Here is a 23,987-nt window from a genome sequence, read left to right as displayed (position 1 = left end):
TAATGAATAAATAGGCAGTTGTCGCAGAAAATAATGGAATAAATAGGCAGTTGTCGGCAGAAATAATGGAATAAATAGGCAGTTGTCGGCAGAAATAATGGAATAAATAGCAGTTGTCGGCAGAAATAATGGAATAAATAGGCAGTTGTCGGCAGAAATAATGGAATAAATAAGCAGTTGTCGGCAGAAATAATGGAATAAATAAGCAGTTGTCGGCAGAATAATGGAATAAATAAGCAGTTGTCGGCAGAAATAATGGAATAAATAAGCAGTTGTCGGCAGAAATAATGGAATAAATCGGCAGAAATAATGTTACAAGGAAATTGAAAAACAATTAGCTATATACTTGTTAGGAACTGAAGCTTGACAAAATGTAACGAACAAACTCATCTAAATTAGAGCGTGGGATCTGTCGCCCCTTGTCACAGGCATAGCAATGCAATGGTTTATCAATTAGCCTGCCTCTCTCTCTCTCTCTCTCTTTCTCTCTTTCTTGATAAACGTGCTCATCTTATATTTCCCCGCATTTTTACATATTTTTTACGTTAAACAAGCTTCAAATGATGCCATCTCTCTCTCTCTCTCTCTCTCTCTCTCTCTCTCTCTCTGACATTCTTGTCCAGTACTCCATTCATTTCAAAATCTCATTCATCAGGTTTATTTATACTAAGTGGAAAAAAACTAACTCTCTCTCTTTCTCTCTCTCTCTCTTTATTCTTAAACGTGCTCGTCTTATTTTCTCCCACATTTTTACATATGTTTTGCGAGAGAGAGAGAGAGAGAGAGAGAGAGAGAGAGAGAGAGAGAGAGAGAGAGACTATTGTTAAACGTGCTCGTCTTACATTCCCCCACATTTTTACATATGTACGTTGCGCAAAGAGAGAGAGAGAGAGAGAGAGAGAGAGAGAGAGAGAGAGAGAGAGAGAGAGAGAGAGAGAGACCCCTAAGACGATTACACCCAGGGATATCGTAATCAATCCCGGCTACTTACGTCTTTCATTTATATTTTTCATCTACGCAGCACAATACCTTTTATTTTTTTTTTCAGAAGGGGAGAAGTTGTAGTATATATAAAGATCCCGTACATCGTGGGAATTACTTATTAATGTCGGAATAAAGCCCCAATTTCTCATGAACCGCCTAATGGGTCCTGTCAGGAACGGAGCAGCGGTTCGCCACGAGTTCATGTTAAGATTCATTCATCCCTACAGGTATTTTTTGATGGAGGACCTTCTCTGGTTCAACGTCTTGCAAGTTTAGTTTCAATGGAAAGCTGCTGGATTTACTATAAATTATCGACTTCCACTATGCAGTAAACTTCTCTCTCTCTCTCTCTCTCTCTCTCTCTCTCTCTCTGTGCTAAATTCCTTTAAATGTTTTGAAGCTTCTTTACTCTCTCTCTCTCACTCTCTATGTGTGCTAAATTGCTTTAAATGTTTTGAAGCTTTTTTCTACTCTCTCTCTCTCTCTATCTCTCTCTCTCTCTCTCTCTGTGCTAAATTCCTTTAAATGTTTTGAAGCTTCTTTACTCTCCCTCTCTCTCTATGTGTGCTAAATTGCTTCTTTAAATGTTTTGAAGCTTCTTTACTCTCTCTCTCTCTCTCTGTGTGTGTGTGTGTGTGTGTGTGTGTGTGTGTGTGTGTGTGTGCTAAATTGCTTTAAATGTTTTGAAGCTTTTTACTATCTCTCTCTCTCTCTCTCTCTCTCTCTCTCTTCTCTCTGTGCTAAATTGCTGTAAATGTTTTGAAGCTTTTTTAACATTAAGCACAAAAATTGTGAAGTCAGTCTCTCTCTCTCTCTCTCTCTCTCTCTCTCAAAGTTTACTTCAACAAGCTTCATTTTTCTTACGTATTTCATTATAATACGTCCGGATTTACCCAAACAAGTGATATACTCGGTCTTAAATAAAACACACACACACACAATATAACACGTATAGCAGAAGGTTACTTAACTATATCAAAGAACTAAGAAGACAGAAAGCACACATGTGGTAACTTAATCAATTGTGGTCAAAAATAGCTTCTCAATAGCAAATTTCAACAGCGCTTTATTGAGTAAAGGGAATAAACTAACAGGACATTTTGGGTCCATGTGATTTTAAATTTCACTTTATAAAAAAAATAACTAAATAAATAGTGTTTAGGAGAATGGAGTGGGAAGATAAAACATCCGGAGACAGCGTTATGAAATGGAATAATATATACACCAATAAAGAAAGAAATAAACAGGAAAATATAATTGCACAGAAATTATCACTATTATTGTCTTTTTATCCGTCTCTATGATACGTTTCATGTAGTTTACTTCATATTCCCAATATTCCAAACTCTCTTTTAGCCGAGTTCGGATAAGAAGCGACTTAGTCCCCTCACTTCCCTTCCCCTCTCACCCTTAGTTTCCCAGTTCCCCCTTTCAAACCCACCCCTCCCCACCCTTCTCCCCCCCCACAATTCATTTGTTTTAATGTCATCGCCGTTCCTGATCAGCTGACAGTAATCAAGCCGGGCGACCTTCATTTGTTAAATGGCTAATCAGACTGATGGAAAATGAAATAGCCTTCATCATTGGTCCTGTTCTGCCGCAAGGCGAGTTTATAAACACCACGACGGTAGACCTTTCCCCCCTCCCCCCCAACACCCTCCCCCCCCCCCCCCCCCCAACGTCCTTTGTACATTTGCTCCCACTAAGAGGCAATCCACTTGATATACAGTGTACAGTTTCTTTTACGCACAATAACTTCTAGTGTGTGTGTGTGTGTGTGTGTGTGTGTGTGTGAGGAAGGCCTCTCTCTGTACGTGGTTATAGAGTACACGCGCTTTTATAAAGAAATGGTGGTTGATGAGTACTTCGTGCATTCGCTTAGAGGCAATCTCCTTGATGTACAGTACAGTTTCAGGGACAAAACTCCCTACAAAAAAATCCTTACTATAGATGCCATTCCAGGGGAAAATTCAGGGACAAAAATTCCTACTATTTTTGACGCCTTACTGTAACGCCAAGGCGAGAACATCCATTCGTGAATTATAAGACAATGATATCCTTTGTAGCAAGAAATAGAGGGGAGTTTCTTCCACCACTTATTGTAGTAGTGAAAAGGCGACAAGGAATCCACCGTTCTGAATTGCAAGATCCAAATATACAGTTGCTAGATACAAAAAATGTTGCAGAGGGGTGAGGGAGGAATGTTGCAGTTGCACACAAGCTATTGTAGCGCGCAAAGTACATTGCATATCACATGATACGATGATATCCTTTGTAAAGGTAAAAAAAATAAAAATAAAATGAAGTGCTTCATCGACGATCTACAGCATTCTACAAAATACAAAGGATACCCACTGTTCTGAACAACATTACGCGAAATTATCCTTTGTGTGATAATAATACCAGGAGGCGTTTCGTCTACGTCTTATTTCTCCTCAGGGAACAGCTGTTGTGACGTTTGATTAGTAGCTAGATATTATAAGACTATTTTCCTTTTTATAGACTAAATATTTTATAATGTTTTGTTTGTTTGTATGGTGTTTTTACGTTGGGAACCAGTGGTTATTCAGCAACGGGACCAACGGCTTTACGTGACTTCCGAACCACGTCGAGAGTGAACTTCTATCACCAGAAATACACATCTCTAACACCTCAATGGAATGCCCGAGAATCGAACTGGCGGCCACCAAGGTGGCAGGTCAAGACCATACCGATCACGCCACTGAGGCGCTATATTTTATAATATATTGGTGAAATGAGTTATTGTTATAGATTAAAAACCACTGTTTTGTGCAAACTAAGTGTAAATATGGTATTACAACATATGTAATGTTTTGTCAATAAATAATAATAAAATATGTATGTATACAAGCTTACAATGAATTTACTTACCAAATGGAAGTTATAACTCCCCCTCTAAAAAAAAAATCACATTTTAGGAAACTAAGTAGGCTGACTACGAAGACAACATTCCAACCGGTCGCACGGTCGCTACAAACACTGACCCTCATAAAGATATAATTTATTGGATGGCTAAATATAGGATGGTAATTCCCACTGGGTAATTCCCATAAGTCCCTTCTTTATTTCACTTTTCGGAATTTTTACGGTCGCTTCATCAGGATGACCGTGTATGCAACATGTATGCAACATATCGGCCGCATTAATAAATATCAACAGTGGATAGAGAAAGTCCTGTCAAGTTGAACACCGGATATTGAGACTAACTTCAAAAATGTGCGTAGCGAGGATAGAGGTATCAAATTTTATTTCAGCATTTAGTTTGTAGATGTCAATACTCCCTCAAAATTCCTTCCTTTTCCTTTCGTTTGTTTGTTTGTCTGTTTGTAAGGTGTTTTTACGTTGCATGGAACCAGTGGGTTATTCAGCAACGGGACCAACGGCTTTACGTGACTTCCAAACCACGTCGAGAGTGAACTTCTATCACCAGAGATACACATCTCTCACTCCTCAGTGGTTTGCCCGAGAATCGACCTCGCCACTGAGGCGCTTTTTCCTTTCGTTGGAATCAGAATTGGAATGTAAAACTTAAGGTATAGGCCAAGCGCTGGGACCTATTAGGTCTTTCGGCGCTGAACGGTTAAGTGAAGAGTAAAACAGTTTGAAAGTTGTAACAGGAGGCAGACCTCGCAGTTGCATTATGAATCAATTGTTAGGAGAGGGTGGAAAGTGAAATGGCAGTAAGAGAAAATTACATTCTACATAATATATAAGATATATATATATATAATATATATATATATATATATATATATATATATGTGTGTATATAAATATCTATATATATATAATAATTATATATGAGAAAAGAGAAATTAAGAATTCAATTTGGAAAACATTTTTCAAGTATATCAACACTAATATATATATTATATATATAATATATATAAATATTATCTATATATATAATATATATATACTATATAACTTACAACTTGAAATGTCCTTCAAAATTCGAAAACTTTAATTTTTTCCATTTCTCCTAAATTTTTTTATAAAACAAAAATGATACTATTTCAAGTTTCCCCTTCAAATAATGCACCTGGAGAGACTTTACCCTTCATTTTCGGTCCCTCCCACCCCCCCCCCTCCTTTCAGATAACCTCTCTGCCTCCCTCCCTCCCTCCCTCTCATATCGTCTTGTTTTTGGCCGCAATGTTCCCATTAAGCAAGGTGACTCGTCTGTTTTTTTTCCCGCAGACCGTAGCTAGAATGAGCCTTTTCACGGAATGCGTCGCGGATTTTTTTTTTTTTTTTTTTTATGTTTATAGCTTTTTTTTTATTATATTTCTAACAATCATCCAGATTAAGTTTTCTGGAGATTCGTCTTTCTCCACAGGTCTCCTTTTTTTGTCTGAGCCCGATCTCACTCTTCTACTAAACTATTTCCCATCGTAAATAAAGTGTTTTTATATTTTTTACATTTTTAACGTTTTTTTATTATATTTTTTTACAATTATTCACTTAAAGTTTTCTGGAAATTCGTCTTTCTCCACAGGTCTCCTTGTTTTGTCTAAGCCCGATCTCACTCTTCTACTTAACTATTTCCCATCGTAAATAAATAAAGTTTTTATATTTTTTAAATTTTTAACCTTTTTTTTTATTACATTTCTAACAATCATTCACTTGAAGTTTTCTGGAAATTCGTCTTTCTCCACATGTCTCCTTTTTTTGTCTGAGCCCGATCTCACTCTTCTACTAAACTATTTCCCATTATGAATAAATAAAAAGCTTTTATATTTTTTATGTTTTTAACGTTTTTTTTATTGTATTTTTAACAATCATTCACTTGAAGTTTTCTGGAGATTCGTCTTTCTCCACAGGGCTCCTTTTTTGTCTAAGCCCGTACTCACTCTTCTACTAAAAAACTATTTCCCATTATAAATAAATAAATAACAAAACTTTTATACTTTTTATGCTTTTAGCGTTTTTTATTATTATATTTTTAACAATCATTCATTTTGAGTTTTCTGGAAATTGGTCTTTCTTCACAGGTTTCCTTTTGTCTAAGTCGAAACTCACTGTTCTACTAAACTATTTCCCATGATAAATAATTAAATAGATAAATAAATAAATAAATAAAAAACTTTTATAAATCGTTGAGATACTGCTTACTTGAGCCAGTTCTAGGCCGACTTTTCCCAATAAATATAAATCTCATTATTATTATTATTATTATTATTATTATTATTATTCTTATTTATTATTTATTAATTATTATTTACTTTATTATTATTATTAAATTCTTAAAAAAGCTTATTTAAAACCATAATAAAATTAATTAATAATAATAATTTAAAATTAATTAATTAATTAATCTTTATTTATTATTTATTATTATTTTATTATTATTATTATTATTATTATTATTATTATTATTACATAAATTCTAAAAGAAATGTAACTTTCCCAAAAGCAACAAAATCCCCCATAATAATAATAAATAATAATACTAATAATAATAATAATAATAATAATAATAATAATAATAATAATAATAATAATATATTATTATTATTTTAACATATTTTAAGGCGATTAATTCCCAGAACAACAAAATTCCCCCAAAAAGACAACCATATTATTATTATTATTATTATTATTATTATTATTATTATTATTATTATTATTATTATTATTATTATTATTATTATTATTACAGAGAACAAAAACTCCCACAGAAATGTACAAATGAAGGAGAAAAAAAATCAACGAAACTTTTTTCCGATGTCAACTGGAATGAATAAAAAAAATATGTTACAGTAATAAGATTTTGTTTTCTGGCGTAGGCTGTAATTCCTTAGCAATTTCCGCAATCGTGTAACTTTGTTGTATAACAATTCAAGAGAAAATATGAACTGAATGGAGAGAGAGAGAGAGAGAGAGAGAGAGAGAGAGAGAGAGAGAGAGAGAGAGAGAGAGAGAGAGAGAGAGACTAGCTGCCCTATTTTAACAGGAATTCAATAAAAATAAGTAAAAAAAAAAAAAAAAACACACGCCGCAGAATAGTTTTCTGTAAAACGTATAACACTGTATGTGCAGTGACCCATGAAAATTTCAGACACGGCCCGCTGCTGGCCTGTCCTATAGCGCTGGTAGACGCAAGATCATGGCAAACTTTAATCTTATATGAAATCAAATTTTAAAAAACTACTGAGGCTACTTGGCTGCAATTTGGTATGTTTGACGATCGGGGGGTGGATCATCAATAAAGCCAATTTGCAGCCGTCTAGCCACAGTAGTAAAAAAAAAAAAAAAAAAAAAATGCGGACGGACGGACAAAGCCATCTTAACAGCATCGTACGAATTTGAACTATTAAACCCATCTTATATTCGTATAATCATGCATCATGTGTATCCAAACAATTCTGCACCAATAAGCTGTCCTTCCAAACAATTTTGCACTAATAAGTTGTCCCTCCAAACAATTTTGTACTAATAAGCTGTCCCTTTAAACAATTTTGCACAGATAAGCATTTTTTCCTAAAAAGATTTACGCAAATACGCAATTTTCCCTAATAATTTTAACCAACAACAAGTTCATCTTAATATATTGATATAAAATTCCAGAAAAAAAAAAAAAACAATTTAGCTGTGACAGTAAGATGGACGGGAGATAATATGAACGGATGTACAGTAAACTGAATGAAAGGGGTTGCCACTAAGGGCCGAAAGGACGCTGGAGAAAAAAACTTCAGTAATGCATACAGTGCACCGCGTGAGGATCACGTCTGTTTACATAAACAATTACGTAACTGTTTAAAAAAATTAATTTGTACACTCAAAAATCTAAATTTTCCTTTCACCCAAAATAATTATCGAATCATAAATGACTTTCATCGGTTTATTAATTTCTCTCTCCTTGACCAAACCTCATCCACCTTTTCACAAACTCTACTTTTCACCTCACGATATTTTCGCCGTGTATACACGTATGTATACTTATGGCCCGTGTATGTAGACTTACAAATGTTTATTCATGCACGCATCCACTTATTTAGATCTGATGATCTCTTCTCTATGCAAAAGCTCCAAAGCTGTGAATAGATTACTGGAGAGGAAAGAAACCAATTTGGGATATTCTATGTAAGGGGAACAAGCCTTATTTAATCCCTCTCTCTCTCTCTCTCGCTTTTTCTAATACAAGGGAACCGAAACTTTGGCAGTTAATGGACTTTTAGTCTTGCCTCTTCCACAGACATGATTACGAACTCTGTATAGGTCACTACTACTACTACTACTACTACTACTACTAATAATAATAATAATAATAATAATAATAATAATAATAATAATAATAATAATAATAATAATATTTATATCACAATTCTTCCTCTGGCAAGGCCAGACACTATAGTTTTTCCTCTAGCTCCTGAATTCGACGATCCTGCTGTAACGCCAGTTAAAGCAGTACTCAATCAATCAAGGACACCATAGTTTTTCTTCTAACTCCTGGATTGGACGATCCTGTTGTGACGCCAGTTAAAAGCAGTACTCAATCAATCAATCAATCAGTGGATTCTTAATAATACTCCAATTACAGTTCTTCCTCTGACCTGACAAGTCCAAAGACATTACACTTTTTCCTTTACCCAAAGACACTATACTTTTTCCTCTAACTCCTGGATTGGACGATCCTGTTGGGACGCCAGTTAAAAGCAGTACTCCTCAATCAATCAGTCGATTCTTTTCCTCAACAGTAACAAGCTTACAGTGCCTGGCACTAACGAAGCAAGATGATGATGAACAACTGCAACGCCAATGTATTGAATAGTCATTCGTCTAAACAATTACGAAACTGAGCTGCTGCCTGATTTACGAACGGGTGAAAGCCGTCGCTTCATATTTTTTACTGTTACGTCATTTTATTGTTACATAAATTTACTCAATACGTCATCCCGAACGATTTTGGTCCTAAATAATTGACTTGACTCTTATATTACCATTTTTTTTTTCTGGCTCAAGTTTTCTTTACTAGTTTTTTTTTCCGACTCAAGTTTTATGAGGTATTTGTACCAATTATATTTCGTTCCTTTTTACTTACTTTTTTTTTCGAAATAACAATAAAATAACAAAAGAACTTATTTTTTTTTATTTTCAAAATAACAATAAAATAGCGAAAGTACTTATCAGTTGTAATTCGATTTTGGGCGCATGGGAGTAAGTTATTCCCAAGGTATAGTCCATTCGATATTAAGCGATATTTGCGGTTTAATATTAGTGAATATAAAAAAACGTCACGTATGTACACGTGAAAATTATTCACACACACACACACACACACACATATATATATATATTTATAAATATATATTATATATATATATATATATATATTATATATATATAGATAATTATGGAATAACTATCACATCACCGTGATTCATATAAAATATTCGAGCAACAAATGTCCTTTAATATCTAATTCCAAAGGAGAGCGAATTAGATATTAAAGGACATTTGTAGCTCGAATATAATATAATATAATATAATATATATATATATATATATATATATATATTATAATATACAATAAATATATGTATATATCATACATACATACAGAGAGAGAGAGAGAGAGAGAGAGAGAGAGAGAGAGAGAGAGAGAGAATCAATCTGTCCAACCTCCAAAGGACTTCCTTTATCAAGGATTTGCCGCATTAAGATGGTGACTTGACCTATATCGCACGAACCTGAATGACTGCAAAAAAAATCGTTCTCTCTTGGGAACACAAAAGTAATAACAGAAGAATCACTGAACTTTCTATCCTGTTGCAATCTACGTACAATAACAAAACAATACCACAACTAATAAAAAAAAACAATACCACAATACTAATACAATATCCACGAAATCTTAAAGCTGGTTAACTGAGTTAAGAAAACAATTGGCAAACCGGTATAATAAAATTATCTCTCTCTCTCTCTCTCTTATCAGAGCAGGTTAATCATGTTAAAAAAAACTGGCAAACTGGAGCAATAGAATTCTCTCTCTCTCTCTCTCTCTCTCACTACAGCAGGTTAATTATTTGAAGAAAAAACTTGAGACATTAAGGCGAAGCCGCCAAAGAGATCACGGCATCAGGTAACCAACAAAAGGAAAATTCACTTTTTTTCTTTTTCCAAGTCAACTATTCCGTCAGAACACTAATGCCCCACCCTCACCCCCCCCCCAAAAGGGGGCTATCCACAAAGGAACGGGACAAATAACAAAGAGAAGAATGAGTGAAAAGAGCCAGGAAGAAAGGCCATAGATTCGCTACCATTTGGAAAATTCCGTCATTCAAGGGCAAATGATTGACAAGTAAAAAACGCACGTAAGTTTCTTCGGCCCAATCGAGTTTTCTGTACAGCGTACAATCAAGGCCACCCAAAAGAGATCTACTACCTTTCGGAGGTCTCGGTATAATGCTGTACGAGCCGCGGCCCATGAAACTATAATCGTGGTCCGGTGGTGGCCTGTCCTATATCGATTTGCCAGACGCATGATTATGGCTAACTTTAATCTTAAATAAAAATAAAAGCTACTGAGGCTAGAGGGCTGCAATTTGGAATGTTTAATGATTAAAGGGTGGGTGATCAACATAGCAATTTGCAGCTCTCTAGCCTCAGTAGTTTTTACGATCTTTACGATCTGAGATCGAACAGGAAAAGTGCGGACGAACAGACAGAAAACTGAAAACCTTTTGCTGAAATGTATTAATCAAATTGACATTCTCGGATTCTGTAGACGTGTAAAATGTTTAAATTATGTAAGCGGGTATGTTTGTTACAAAACTAAGCCCCTGTGCAATATACCCACATAGTCCAACATACATGCATACATACATACAGACATACTTAACCACACACATATTTACTAACATACATTACTATCAGCATGAACATAGAAAATGTAATGCATGATGTAACTTTGCATTTTGGTATGTGTAACATATATATATATATATAATATATACATATATATATATATATATATATATATATACAATATAATAATATATATAACTCAAAACAAAGAAAGATTCAACTACGTCCAGCTCGAAATCAAATCGAGGTAAGGCGGTTGAAGTTTCTTGCAGAAAGCACCGACCTGAAGGATTAAGCCTCACCCCCCCCCCCCCACCCCACCCCCAAAGACTCGGACCTGTCACTCTCTGTAATGGAATGCTGTCATGTTACACAGTGCGACAGTGACCGAATTATGACGTGGAAATATGAATGGATATAACGCTATTACTACTTGCAGCAAAAAATGGCGGTCGCTTGACACGTGTTTTATCCATGTGTATATATATATATATATATATATATATATATATATATATATATATATATATATATATATATATACTATAATATACTATATATATATATATATATAACTATATATATATATATATATATATATATATATATATATATATATATATATATATATTGAGCGTATACATATGTATATATAAAACTTGAGCATATACATATATCTATATATGTAATAGATATATGTGCGTATGCATATATATGTGTGTGTGGTGTGTCACGTGAGCTTCAGCGATCTGTTTCCTTTATTATTGATACATACGCAAAGGTAATTACGGTTATTCTATGTACTTACGTAATACAAGTGACGTATAAAGTTACAAACATGTCCACCACCAACACACGCACTGGGAATCACCCCCACCCCCACTCCCCCTCCCCCACCCCCCTCCCCCCCCTCCCCCACTCCCCCCTCCCCCACCCCCGTCGTCATAATTCACCACGCTGGCTGTCATAACGAAAATCAAATGAATGACTTAATGATGACTTGACCTGACGCGTTCAAAATCTCGCGAATAATAATAATAATAATAATAATAATAATAATAATAATAATAATAATAATAATAATAATAATAATAATAATAATAATAACAATAATAATAATAATAAAATAGTGATAAGCATTCAACTTTTTATAAAATTTCTTATCAAATGAGATATGATGAAATCCGCAATTCGTCCGATGTCTTCTTATTCAAATACCTTCAAGAGTTTAATAGTTTTTAATCTGTATTCGCATACTTTTTAACATTTGAAATTTATAGGATTCCAGTATCTTCAAACTCGGGAATATATGAATTACACTGCCTTCGGAAACTTGTGCATTAACATATCTTCTCAAACTAATAACTTCGAACATTCTCAAACTTTTTAATTCACTTGTATCTCCAACGTTCAAAGTTAGGAATTCAAATAAATACTAAAACGAAGTCATCAAAATATTCTTTTATTTAAATTCTTTAACAAACACAAATAAAAAAAAATCTGGAATTTAAATTTGGATAGCAAATTTGCAAATTAAAAAAACTTTTTCAACCTTGTGAATAAATTACTTGAACCTTGAGAATTTACGTATCCTTTCGTAATTAGAAAAGCAAATATCTTTTTAAAACTTAATACTTAAATATCCTATCAGACTTTGATAATGAAATATAATTTCAAAGTTAGAGACACATAAAACTTCTCGAAAAAGTTCACTTTGCCTTGATGATTAAATACATAAATATTAAAAGCTGATCTTCACTTGATGAGAAAAAATATGTTCATTTTATCTAAAAGCGAAAATGACTTGATCTGAAAAGAAAAGGTCTTAACAGGCAAATGAAAAAAAAATGAATGAACCTACCTGATGATAATGGAAGTATTTATAAATCTCTCTTCGAAAGTCAAACTGGACGATACGTAACTATTTACATACTTCTTTTCTTAATATATTTCAGTAAGTTAAATGTCTCTTTAATCCAATAACAGACGACTGCAGTTTTTTTTTCTCTCTCTAAAACCGTCTTCGTTTGTAACCGCTGTTTTGCAATTGAAAATTATTTTGATGCTTCTTTAACTGGTTCCAAGGAGAAATACAATCTTCCCTGGCAGAATCTAAAGAAAAGAAAGCGTTTTCCTGAATAACTCCGAGAAAGGCAACGTTTTTCTAAACGGTCTCAAATGGGGAAAAAGAAAAATCAAAGTTTTCCCTCAACTGGTCGCAAATCGGGAAAACTTCCCTCGACGCGTTCCAAAGTTCTCGTCCAGCTGCTGCGCGCCACGGATGCCAGAGCGGGAGGAAGCTTCGAGCCCGTACAACAACAACGACCCATCTACGCCACAGCACGAGAGCAACTGAATGAACGTCCCAACATCACCCATGGTCACATTAAGTTTCCTCCTAAGCTGCTTGTGCTCTGACCGATCAGCATTGGCCACGCCCCCTCGCTGTCTTTAACCCCACCCCCAACCAACCCTTACCCTCACCCCCTCTATTACGTCCAGTTAGCGGGTTTTGCTGTCTCTTGGCTTACGTACTCTAGTGTTAAAACTGCTGACAATGACCGAATTGGCTTGGGATGGTTGAAAACTTTCGGGTTCACAATAGATCTGTATATTCTGCAAAGTGCAAATCCGCCAGGATATACGAGTATGTAAGCAATAAAAATTATAATTACAAGAGCTTCAAGTGTCAGTCCAGCTCTAATTCACCGCTGATGAGAGCTGGGAGCAATATTACGATAAAAAATTCTTAAATAAATACATTTCCGATGCATGTCACAAGCTGACACGCCACTGACAGTTTTTTTTTATTCTTTTTTTTTTATCAATTTTTTTACGATGGGACAGAAGGTACTGTATGACAATAAGTTAGAAACTCCCTATGAAATTCACATAATATATTCCTCGAAGCAACATGTTATGAAATGTGGAAGTCGTGTTTACGCGTGACTTTCTTTGTGACTGACACACACACATTAAAAACGAAATTCTAACTTAATTAAAAAGTGACATCACTGCGTTATTTCAACACCCGAGTCACAAGGCTTGCTCCCTGTACGAGATTTGTTTGTATGGTGTTTTGACGTTGCGTGGAACCAGTAAGGTTATTCAGCAACGGGACCAACGGCTTTACGTGACTTCCGAACCACGGCGAGAGTGAACTTCTATCACCAGAAATACACATCTCTCACCCCTCAATGGAATGGCCGAGAATCGAACTCGCGGCCACCGAGGTGGGACGCTAACACCATATCAACCACGCCACTGAGGCGCTTCTTCTCCCCGCTTCCCTTCGTATCTTTGACAAGAAATTGGTTTTTCGACGTCACTAGTCTCAATTATAAAATAGGTACTGTACACATTTTTCGCTTACTCGGGGAGTATACCTACAAGCGACTTTTTTTATTGTTGTTCTTCTTTTTGATGAGGGGGGGTAGGAAAGGTCTTATGAAATAGCTTAAAAAGGTCTGAAAAAGGTGTTTCGCGTTGAGCTAAGATACAGGAACTTTAAGATAGGATATTCATGATTTATTTATTATAATGAAAATGTAAAAAATAAATAATGTGCAAGTTAAAGTGTACATAAAAATTATTTCTAATAAAATATAGCATATTTATTTTAATTTTCGTTGGTGCAACAAGGCTCTATTTGACCGCAGACTTTAGCAAGCGTTAATTTATTTGCTGTACTGAATTTAAGCTGTTTCTATTCAATAACTTTGAGTTTCCCACTTATAACTGAGAGTATATGAACATGTTTAATTTGCATCCTTTTTATTTGATCCTTGTTGTTAGTATGAGTAGTAGTAAGAATGAGTATTAATTACGAAGACCACTTCACATTAAGCTAAGAATATAACGTTTACATCTTATGTGTGAAAATAAAACCTAACACACGTTCCGAGTAGGCTGGAGGTCGAATCCACGCCTTGTTTCTTTCAATATCATAGGGAGTGAAACCGAGAAGAGAGAGAGAATAGAAGAGGTGGGCCCACACCTGTGAGGTCATTCAGCGGAAATTGACAATAGGTAGTTTGACAGGTGTAACAAGAGGGAAAACCTCGCAGTTGCACTATGAAACAACTGTTAGGCCCCGTCCACACGGCCGAGCTTTGCTCGACGTACTTTGTTCGATGTGACGTCAGAAGCGGAGAAACTGCGGTAAAGTTCTGACTTTTCCCGCTGTTTCTCCGCCTCTGATGTCACATCGGACAAAGTTCGTCGACCAAAGCTCGACCGTGTGGACGGGGCCTTAGGAGAGAGGTGGAAAGTCAGATGGAAGAAAAAGAATATGAACGGAGGTACGGTAAAAGAAATGAAAGAGGTTGCAGCTAGGGGCCATAGGGACGCTGCAAAGATCGTACATTACCTATTGGAATGGAATGGAACAGAACATAAAATTCAGGCCAAAGGCCAAACGCTCAGACTTATGAGGTCATTCAGCACTGAAAGGGGATTTAAGAGTATAAAGATTTTAAAGGGGTGACAAGAGGAAAACCTCGCAATATGAAACCATTGCAAAGGGTGGAAAGTAAGATGGGAGAAAGAGAACATAAACGGAGATACTGTAAAAGAAAAGAAAGGAGTTACAGCTAAGGGCCGAAGGGACGCTGAAAAGCACCTTATTAATGCCTACAGTGCACAGTATGCCTGTCCTGTGGTCAATGGGTAACGTGGCCGCGTTCTGATGCTCTGGATGCATGTTCGAATACAGAAATGGACGTCAGATTTTCTTCATATTCTCCTGTTTGGATCTCAGGCTTTCTGGTGACAAGCGTATTAAAAAAGTATGAAGAAATCAAGAAGTTAAGAGGGCACTGTGGTTATGAATAAATAAATAATATATATATATATATATATAATATAATATATATATATATAATATATATATAGGAGCTTCAGAAGGTGTCCATGATACAACCAGTAAAAGGAATCAAGTTTATTTTAACGAAACGTTTCGCACATGAAACTTCTGTGCATCATCAGTCTGTAAGAGAGCAAAGAGACATATAAATAACATTAAATGATAAAAGCAAAGGAACTCACAAATAAATTAAAAATCAAAGTAAAAACAAATAAAGGTAAAGAGAGAAGAAGAACAACCCAAACCCAAACCAAAACCGTCCAATTAATTGTAGAGAGAAGGATGGATGAAAATTCTTCTTTCTCTTTGATAAACATAACGCGGAAAACGATGGATAAAAATTCTTCCTCTTTGATAAAACATAAAAGGAAAAGTTAAAAATACATTGGTTTCTGGACTGGAAATTAGGCGTCTATTCCAGTTTTCTTGAGGTAGCGATGGTAATGGACGCCTAATTTCCAGTCCAGAAACCAATGTATTTTTAACTTTTCCTTTTATGTTTTATCAAAGAGAGAAGAATTTTTATCCATCTTTTCCGGTTATGTTTTATCAAAGAGAGAAGAATTTTCATCCATCTTCTCTCTACATTATGGACGGTTTGTGTTTGGGTTGTTCTCTCTCTCTTTACCTTCGTTTGTTTTTACTTTGATTTTTAATTTATTTGTGAGTTCCTTTGTTTTTATCATTTAATGTTATTTATATGTCTCTTTGCTCTCTTACAGACTGATGATGCACAGAAGTTTCATGTGCGAAACGTTTCGTTAAAATAAACTTGATTCCTTTTACTGGTTGTATCATGGACACCTTCTGAAGCTCCTATATATTTATTTAACTGAGCCTTTATATATATATATATATATATATATATATATATATAATATATATATATATATATATAAAGGTATAAGCCACGAAGGAAAGATAAACAACGGAGTTTCTGCAAGATCGTTCGACTCAACGTCCTTTACTTGCATAAACTCCGTTGTTTATCTTTCCTTCGTGGCTTATACCTTTATTTGTGGATTTATCACGTTCCAAACATTTCGTGATTCAGTTACACACACACACTTATATATATATATATATATATATATATATATATATATATATATATATATATATATGTATATATATATATATATATATATATATATACATATATATATATAAATATATAAACACATGCATGCATATACATACATATATATGTAATATATACATTAGACGTATATATAAAAGTATATATATATACTTAAACATGCTTTAGCCATCCATAAAAATTAACGCCATTTCCTGCTGTAAAACCTTTTGCTCGGGATAATAACTGCAGGCAAGTTTGCACCTACGCCCAGTAAAATGATTGCAATCTAGACAGACCCATAAGAAAGCCCCTAGTTTTATTTAAAAAAAAAAAAAAAAAAAAAAAAAAAACTCTAAAAGAATAAAAACGCTTAGACTATCATCATCAAACTCCCATTACGTCACCTACAGATCGTCTACCTGAAGTCTTAAAAAGCTCCCGCCATCGAAGACACCTGGAGGATTCGTGGCGCGAAGCTTCACAAATAAAAACACAAACTGATCGATGATAAAAAACGATCTCAGTCGACTCAATTTGTCTAATGAATTTAATGATAAGACTCGGCGATCTGACGTTATAAACGCTGGCGTATAACTAATCCCGAATCACGGTGATTAGACGATGATTTCGGCGTTGGGGAGCCGGATTGATTCCCCCCACCCCCCCTACCCCTCCGCACGGAACCCCGGGACGAAAATACCTAATCGCTGATTGGCGTCAGAGCTGCCTAACAATCCATGTTCTGGAGGATTGGATGACGAGAGATTGTAGTCGCAATCGAATCAATGCTTCAAGATTTTTTCTTTTTATGATATGCGCTATTGATATCGTATTTTAATTGATTCGGTGACGCCTTTCGAAACTCTTGAACATGGAAGGTTGATGCCTTCGGAAAACCTTTAAGGTGAAAGGTTTGAGCCTTTGGAAACTCTTTAACACGCAAGGTTGAAGCCTTGTGAAACCTTGTCAGATGCTAGGTTGAAGCCCTTCATAACCCTTGAACATGCGAGGCTGAAGCCTTTTAAGCCTTTTGAAACCCTTGACCATGCACGGTTCAGCAGGAGATACAACACAGCGAGTAAAACATTACCAGCATGGGTGAGGGAAAATTTCCGTGGTACAGGAAAAAGTAATTGACTCCAAAAAAAATTGAATAAATAAATAAATAAAATAAAAGAAAAGTCTTTCATTCTAAAAAAAATATTCTATAAAAAAATAATTAATTAAAAGCGTCAGTCTTTAGGTGTCAAAGGATCGACGGAGGACGAGGGAAAATATGAAGTTGAAGAAGAAATAAGTTTGTCGCTTTTACGTCATGGAAAGACATGTCTGTGTGTAGACATGTTAGTCTACATACAGACATGTAGACATGTAGTCTACACACAGTCTGTAGACTGACAGGGTGCAGAGAAGTGTTTTGTCTGCGTATCTATCTACAGTTAACAGACGGAGATTAAAAATCAAATCCTACAACGTCGCAAGTTTATGGAAATTTTTTTTTTAAATTCAAGACATTTCACAAACTTTCCAAAAAAACGTATAGACTTCCAGCAAAAAATGGTTGGAAATATATAAATATACAAAAATAAAGTAAAAAAAAAAATTGCAACCAGAAATAACCATCTTTCTGGCCCTTTCAGCAAAAGCTCTATCATTAAAAAAAATAAATAAATAAATAAATAAATTGAAAAAAACACGCGCACACCATAATAAAACCTAGGTCTATGGAGAACAGAACCCGTGAAATGAGAAATATGCCCTGGAAAAAAATCCTGACGCCCGAATTCATATTTCCCGAGCCTCCAAGACATGAAAAAGAAGCACTTGTTTAAATACAGAGCTGAGCTAATTAGCGCGGGGCCATTTGCTCTCGAAAGGACAAAAATGAGATTAGACTAGAAAATTGAAAAAGGATAATAGCTTGCAGGTTTAAGGCTGCTTCCGCCCAAACCTTTATCAACCTCCACTCATCACATACATCTTAAATTACATATTATTCAATAGTCGATGTTTTTTTCCTCTCGACCACAAATTATGCAGCTATAGACACATACATAATACGCGCATATATAATATATGCATATGAATAAATAGTTGAAATAACATAAATAATTTACATATATATATTTATGTATATTATATATATATATATATATATATATATATATATATATATATAATATATATATATACGTGTATATACACAAACAAGGAAGCGTCTTATTCTTACCTTCAGAACAGAAAAGTCAAGCTGGTGGCATCTCATTGATCTGATAAAACTGTGATCTGATAAAACTGGCTGACTCGATCAAACCGGTGAGGAAAAAAAAACTCTTGGCTTCAACTGCAGACCACAATAACCCTGCATTATCTGTGCATTCTCTCTGAGGATGTGAGAACCACCTACGAAGAGAGAGAGAAAAAAAGGAAACTTTCAAGAGATGGCAATTCCTTCAAGTACAGTTTGGTGTAAGTCGTTTGTTTGTTTGTAAGGTGTTTTAACGTTACATGGAACCAGTGGTTATTCAGCAACGGGACCAACGGCTTTAACGTGACTTCCGAACCACGTCGAGAGTGAACTTCTATCACCAGAAATACACATCTCTCACTCCTCAATGGAATGACCGAGAATCGAACTCGCGGCCACCGAGGTGGCACGCCAAGACCATACCGACCACGCCATTGAACAGGTCTTGGCGTAAGTTGTGCGGTTACCTCTTCACATCTGTGATGGTTCCACATCGTATCTAGTGCTTCTCAGTTCGTTATTTTTCCTAGCTTAGAATGCCACCAAAACCCAATTTCTTTGCATCATTCCTACACTCTGTTTACACCGGCGTTCCTAAGCCAGCTGCTCAACATAGGTCTCTCGTTGTTTGACCTATCAATGTCACCATGTTGTTTCACTATTCCTCCTTCATGAGACGCCCCAAATCCCCCTAGTCTTAAGATGAAAAATTACACCACAAAATGTGAAGCTCCTTCTACTGCAATTAGTTTTCAACTTTGAAACTTGTAACTTGTTCAAATTTTTGCAATGCAAAGATGAGTTATCCTGGAGTTAATCTGTGTTAACCTATTCTGAAAGCTACGACTATAGTGCGTTTACTTTTCTAAGATCGCTGTGGTGTGGCTTGTACAGATATCACACGTTGCCAAGTTTACTTCCATCAGTCTTAGAGCAGCTAAGGCCAAGTTGAATTCCATCAGTCTTAGAGCAGCTAACACTAAGCTTAATTCCATCAGTCTTAGAGCTAATTTTAAATCCATCAGTCTTAAAACCAAGTTAAAAACCTGTCATCCTAAGGCTGCTAACTTTGTTAACCTTAACACTTAGCTAATATGTATTAATTCTATCACTAAGCCAGTATATGCTAATATTAAGGTTATGGAAACGCGCAATAATCCTTAAACATGAAATTATACACTATGTATGTATGTGTGTGTATGTATATATATATATTATTAATTATATTTTTTTTTTAAAAAAAAAACAATATATATTATATATAATATATATAATAATATTAGATATTATATAGTATATATTATTATATATATATATATATATAATATATATATATATATATATACATAATATATATATGATATATATATATATATATATATATATATATATTATATATTATATATATATGATAACAGATAATATATAGATATATAATATATATATACATATATATAATATATATATATATATATCATATATATATATATATATAATATAATATATATATATATGTATATATATATAATACTTTCCTAATTTTTAATTATCGTTAAGATATACTATACATAAATCTTTCGTTAACTTACACTAACACTTTATCCCTAGGACAGGGTAACCAGAGTTCAATCCATATCTAAGCTTGCAAATCTTATGTCAATGTTAATTGCACATAGCTAAGGTTATATCAAGTTGCGATAAACCTACAACTAAAATAATTATTGATTGTAAGTCTAAATAAACTTACAAAAGTAACTCTTAATTTATTTTCATACATCACATGGTTAAAATAGTTTTTGCCTATTTTAAGGCAAAGTTAAAATTTACTTTAGACCCAGACCGATGGGACAGGTAACGTAGAGACTTTACTAACCCAGACTATAGCTGGTTTACTTAAGGTAGATTCTTGGATGAGCCTTATACCTATGAGACGTTTGTTTGGCGGCCGCTGATTGGCTGGGAGCTCCCTACCTCCCGGTACCAGCCAATCAGCTATCGCCAAACAAACGTATTGTAAACATTTGGCTCATCCAAGAATTTACCTTAAGTGAACCAGCTATAAATAAGAAAGTTGGGGCTGAACAGGAAGAAGTAACTTGTATTTATAGGAGTAAGCAAAATGGTATCATATTCAGAACAAGCTAACTCATACTTAATCCCAGGTTAAACTCTATTTACAACTTTCATTTAGCCAGAATGGCTATGGTAACTTGTAATATGCAACAGAGTAGGCTAATTTTCATTTAATAGCTAACCAATAGGCTTATTTAACTTCGTTTCCCAAAATGCTATACTTATCTACTCTAACTATAAGCTGTTTTACATTTATGACACAATCAAACTAAGTTTGTTTATCCTGAAGCTCCCCAGCATGAAATCTAAGGCCAACAGAAATTTATCTCAATCCTATGCTAATACACTTATCATAAAGCAAAGGTAACAAACATTAATTCAACCACTACCGTAAAGTGCACATATTTTAAGACTAGGACGATATCAGTCAATCCTAGGGCCGAGGCAATATGGGATACTCCTATAACAAAGCTGACTTGGGGTATCCAAAGACTAATACAAATTGTGTTACCCTATGGCTAAGTTAATACGTACAGACTAATCCTTAGGCTAAACTACCCTGCAATACTTATAAAGTGGAACTGAAGTTGATATAGACTAATCCTTAGACTAAACTACCTTGCAATAATTATAAATTGTTACTAACTCAATTTCATCTTAATTCTATGGCAAAAGTAATTTCTGTTTGCCCCATGACTGTGCTATTCTGAATTTAAAACAGGTGCACTAGGTTAACTTAATCTATCATTATTAGGCTTTAATAATTTGCCTTTGGCTTGATGATACATCACCTTACATAAATCCTACAAAACTAATACCATACTACACATATTTCTGTCAGTAAGAACAAATTTAGCCTGGTAGAAACTGTGCTATCTGGAAGTCAAATATAGGTTACTTTGGGTAAATTGGGTTACTTGAGATACACAACATAATCCATCCAGAGGAAAATACTAATAAGAGAAACCAACTACAAGGACCATTTGGAAAATATAATTTATTAGAGCATAAATGACAACTGTAATATTACTGACTTTTCAAAACCTAAAAAAGTAAATTTCCAAAATCCTAAAAAACCGAGAATTATAAATTTAAATAGAAAAAACTTATTTTATGAAATAAAACACAATTACTGTTTTAGAATTACTCAAATGAAATAAACAATCATATAAAAAAATCTAGGTATGTAAGATTAGCATGTTAATAAAAGTCAATTTAAGGAGGAAAGGCAGTGGTTACAGCAAACATTAGCACAGTCATTAACACAATCTATTCAGATAACTAAAACATAGGTTCTTTACCTAGGTCTGATTGCAGGATGCCAACAACTGTATTCATGGGGAATAGAAATCAGCAATTAGTACTGCACTGATACACTGGAATTCGGAAATGGCTTCTTTCATGATGGCTGTAGCACTAGCTTTTTATAAACCGATCAATAATAGCCAAGTATTCCTGATGAACTGATATGTTGAGGGTAACATCTTATTGGTAAACATTCAGGAATGCTATCAAAATATATCCTCAAGTCCAAATCTAAGGTGTAGCAGTTCTATACTACTGGGGCTTTGCCCAACCTAAAACCCTGCATCAGTTAGCCTGTATGCTCAGTAAGCAAAATGTCCAGCTTTCTTGTGAAGTAGTAGTAGGGCATATTGCCACCACTTAAATTGAATTCTACACATAAACTATGCATAAAACTATACATTTATGCTAAAGTCTTTGTCAATAAATAACCTATAATATATGGTGTCATAGGCCTAACTTAGGTTAGGCAATACCTAACTTGGCGTCTATATCATTCGTCATTGCATAAGCATAAGGCTAGGCTAGTCTTGTTTAGACAAAATACTAGTATCATTAATAGCTAATTACAATAAATGTTACAAATGTTTTTTCATAAATTTGTTTTTTCATGCATTTCTTAGCTTTAGGATAGTCAATACAGAAAAATGGGATTTAGGTAGTAACCTACCTAGTTGTAGTACAACGCTAGGCTAACCTGTAAGTTAACCCAACTCAACACACTTTAGTACAGTATACTTACGCAAATTATCACATTATCAACGATTAAATGAGGACTAATATGGCATAAAGACTTTATATTCCCCTTTTAACGCCATCACGGACACTTCCAAAAGATACACGTTTTTTTACACGATGAACCGATTTCGACTTTCATTTAGAGCATCATCATACTCAAATCAACACTATACAAGGCTATAATTAGTTTTAAAATAGATCCGATAGGCTATATAGAATTTACCATGATACATTTTGATAATACATTATCTTTAATTCACCAATAATAATTAACACACTAATAAGCACTATTATTTTTTTATTTTGTGCAAACAGTGTTGGAGCTAAGTTGACTTCCAGTGTATGGTCAACCGTCAAATGTCAGATTGTGTAGTATTAACATGGTGTGTACTGACGGCATTTTTCAACCTCATTACCTTCATGATCTCGCTTTTGAATCTTCAAGTTCACAGTTATTACAGTTAGTGATTTTCAGTGTTGCAAGGTAACGTACAATATCTTGAGCTCGGCGTTTTACGGAATTCTTAATTATCTACCAGATGGATGGATGGATACCAAAATGTAAACAAATAGTACCTATGATGGATGGCGGATGCTCTCACAGGATCATTAGTTACTGTCAAGAAATAAATGTTTGTTTTCGCCCCGATGATAAAGAAAACAGATATTCAGTTATTTTAATGATAGATTGAAATTAGAGCAAAATACCAGTTTCTTCCGTCAATGAAAACAGTAACTAAACTATAATTGATGGGCTAGAGTTTTTGCAACCAGAGGTAAGAAAGAGCCTGTAAGAATTGCTTATCGCAACTTTTATCAATTCATATTCAAATTTTATAGTTATATTAGATTACTATGAATTT

At 34.4% G+C, this 23,987-nt stretch overlaps 1 protein-coding gene across 1 annotated transcript in view; it reads right to left on the bottom strand.

Moving 5' to 3' along the window:
• The window catches only part of LOC135204166 (connectin-like), a 315,936-nt gene extending 292,688 nt beyond the window's left edge, over positions 1 to 23,248 (bottom strand). Inside the window, 2 exon segments of the mRNA XM_064234209.1 lie at positions 18,991 to 19,163; positions 23,129 to 23,248. Of these exon segments, the coding sequence (XP_064090279.1) occupies positions 18,991 to 19,026 (36 nt within the window). The 5' untranslated portion in view covers positions 19,027 to 19,163; positions 23,129 to 23,248.
• Between the last annotated feature and the right edge of the window lie 739 nt (positions 23,249 to 23,987).

The sequence above is a fragment of the Macrobrachium nipponense genome, chromosome 44, assembly GCF_015104395.2.
Source record: "Macrobrachium nipponense isolate FS-2020 chromosome 44, ASM1510439v2, whole genome shotgun sequence".
Lineage (NCBI taxonomy): Eukaryota > Metazoa > Arthropoda > Malacostraca > Decapoda > Palaemonidae > Macrobrachium > Macrobrachium nipponense.
The sequence above is the reverse complement of the archived record's forward strand: the minus strand, read 5'-3'. Positions and strand labels throughout refer to the sequence as shown.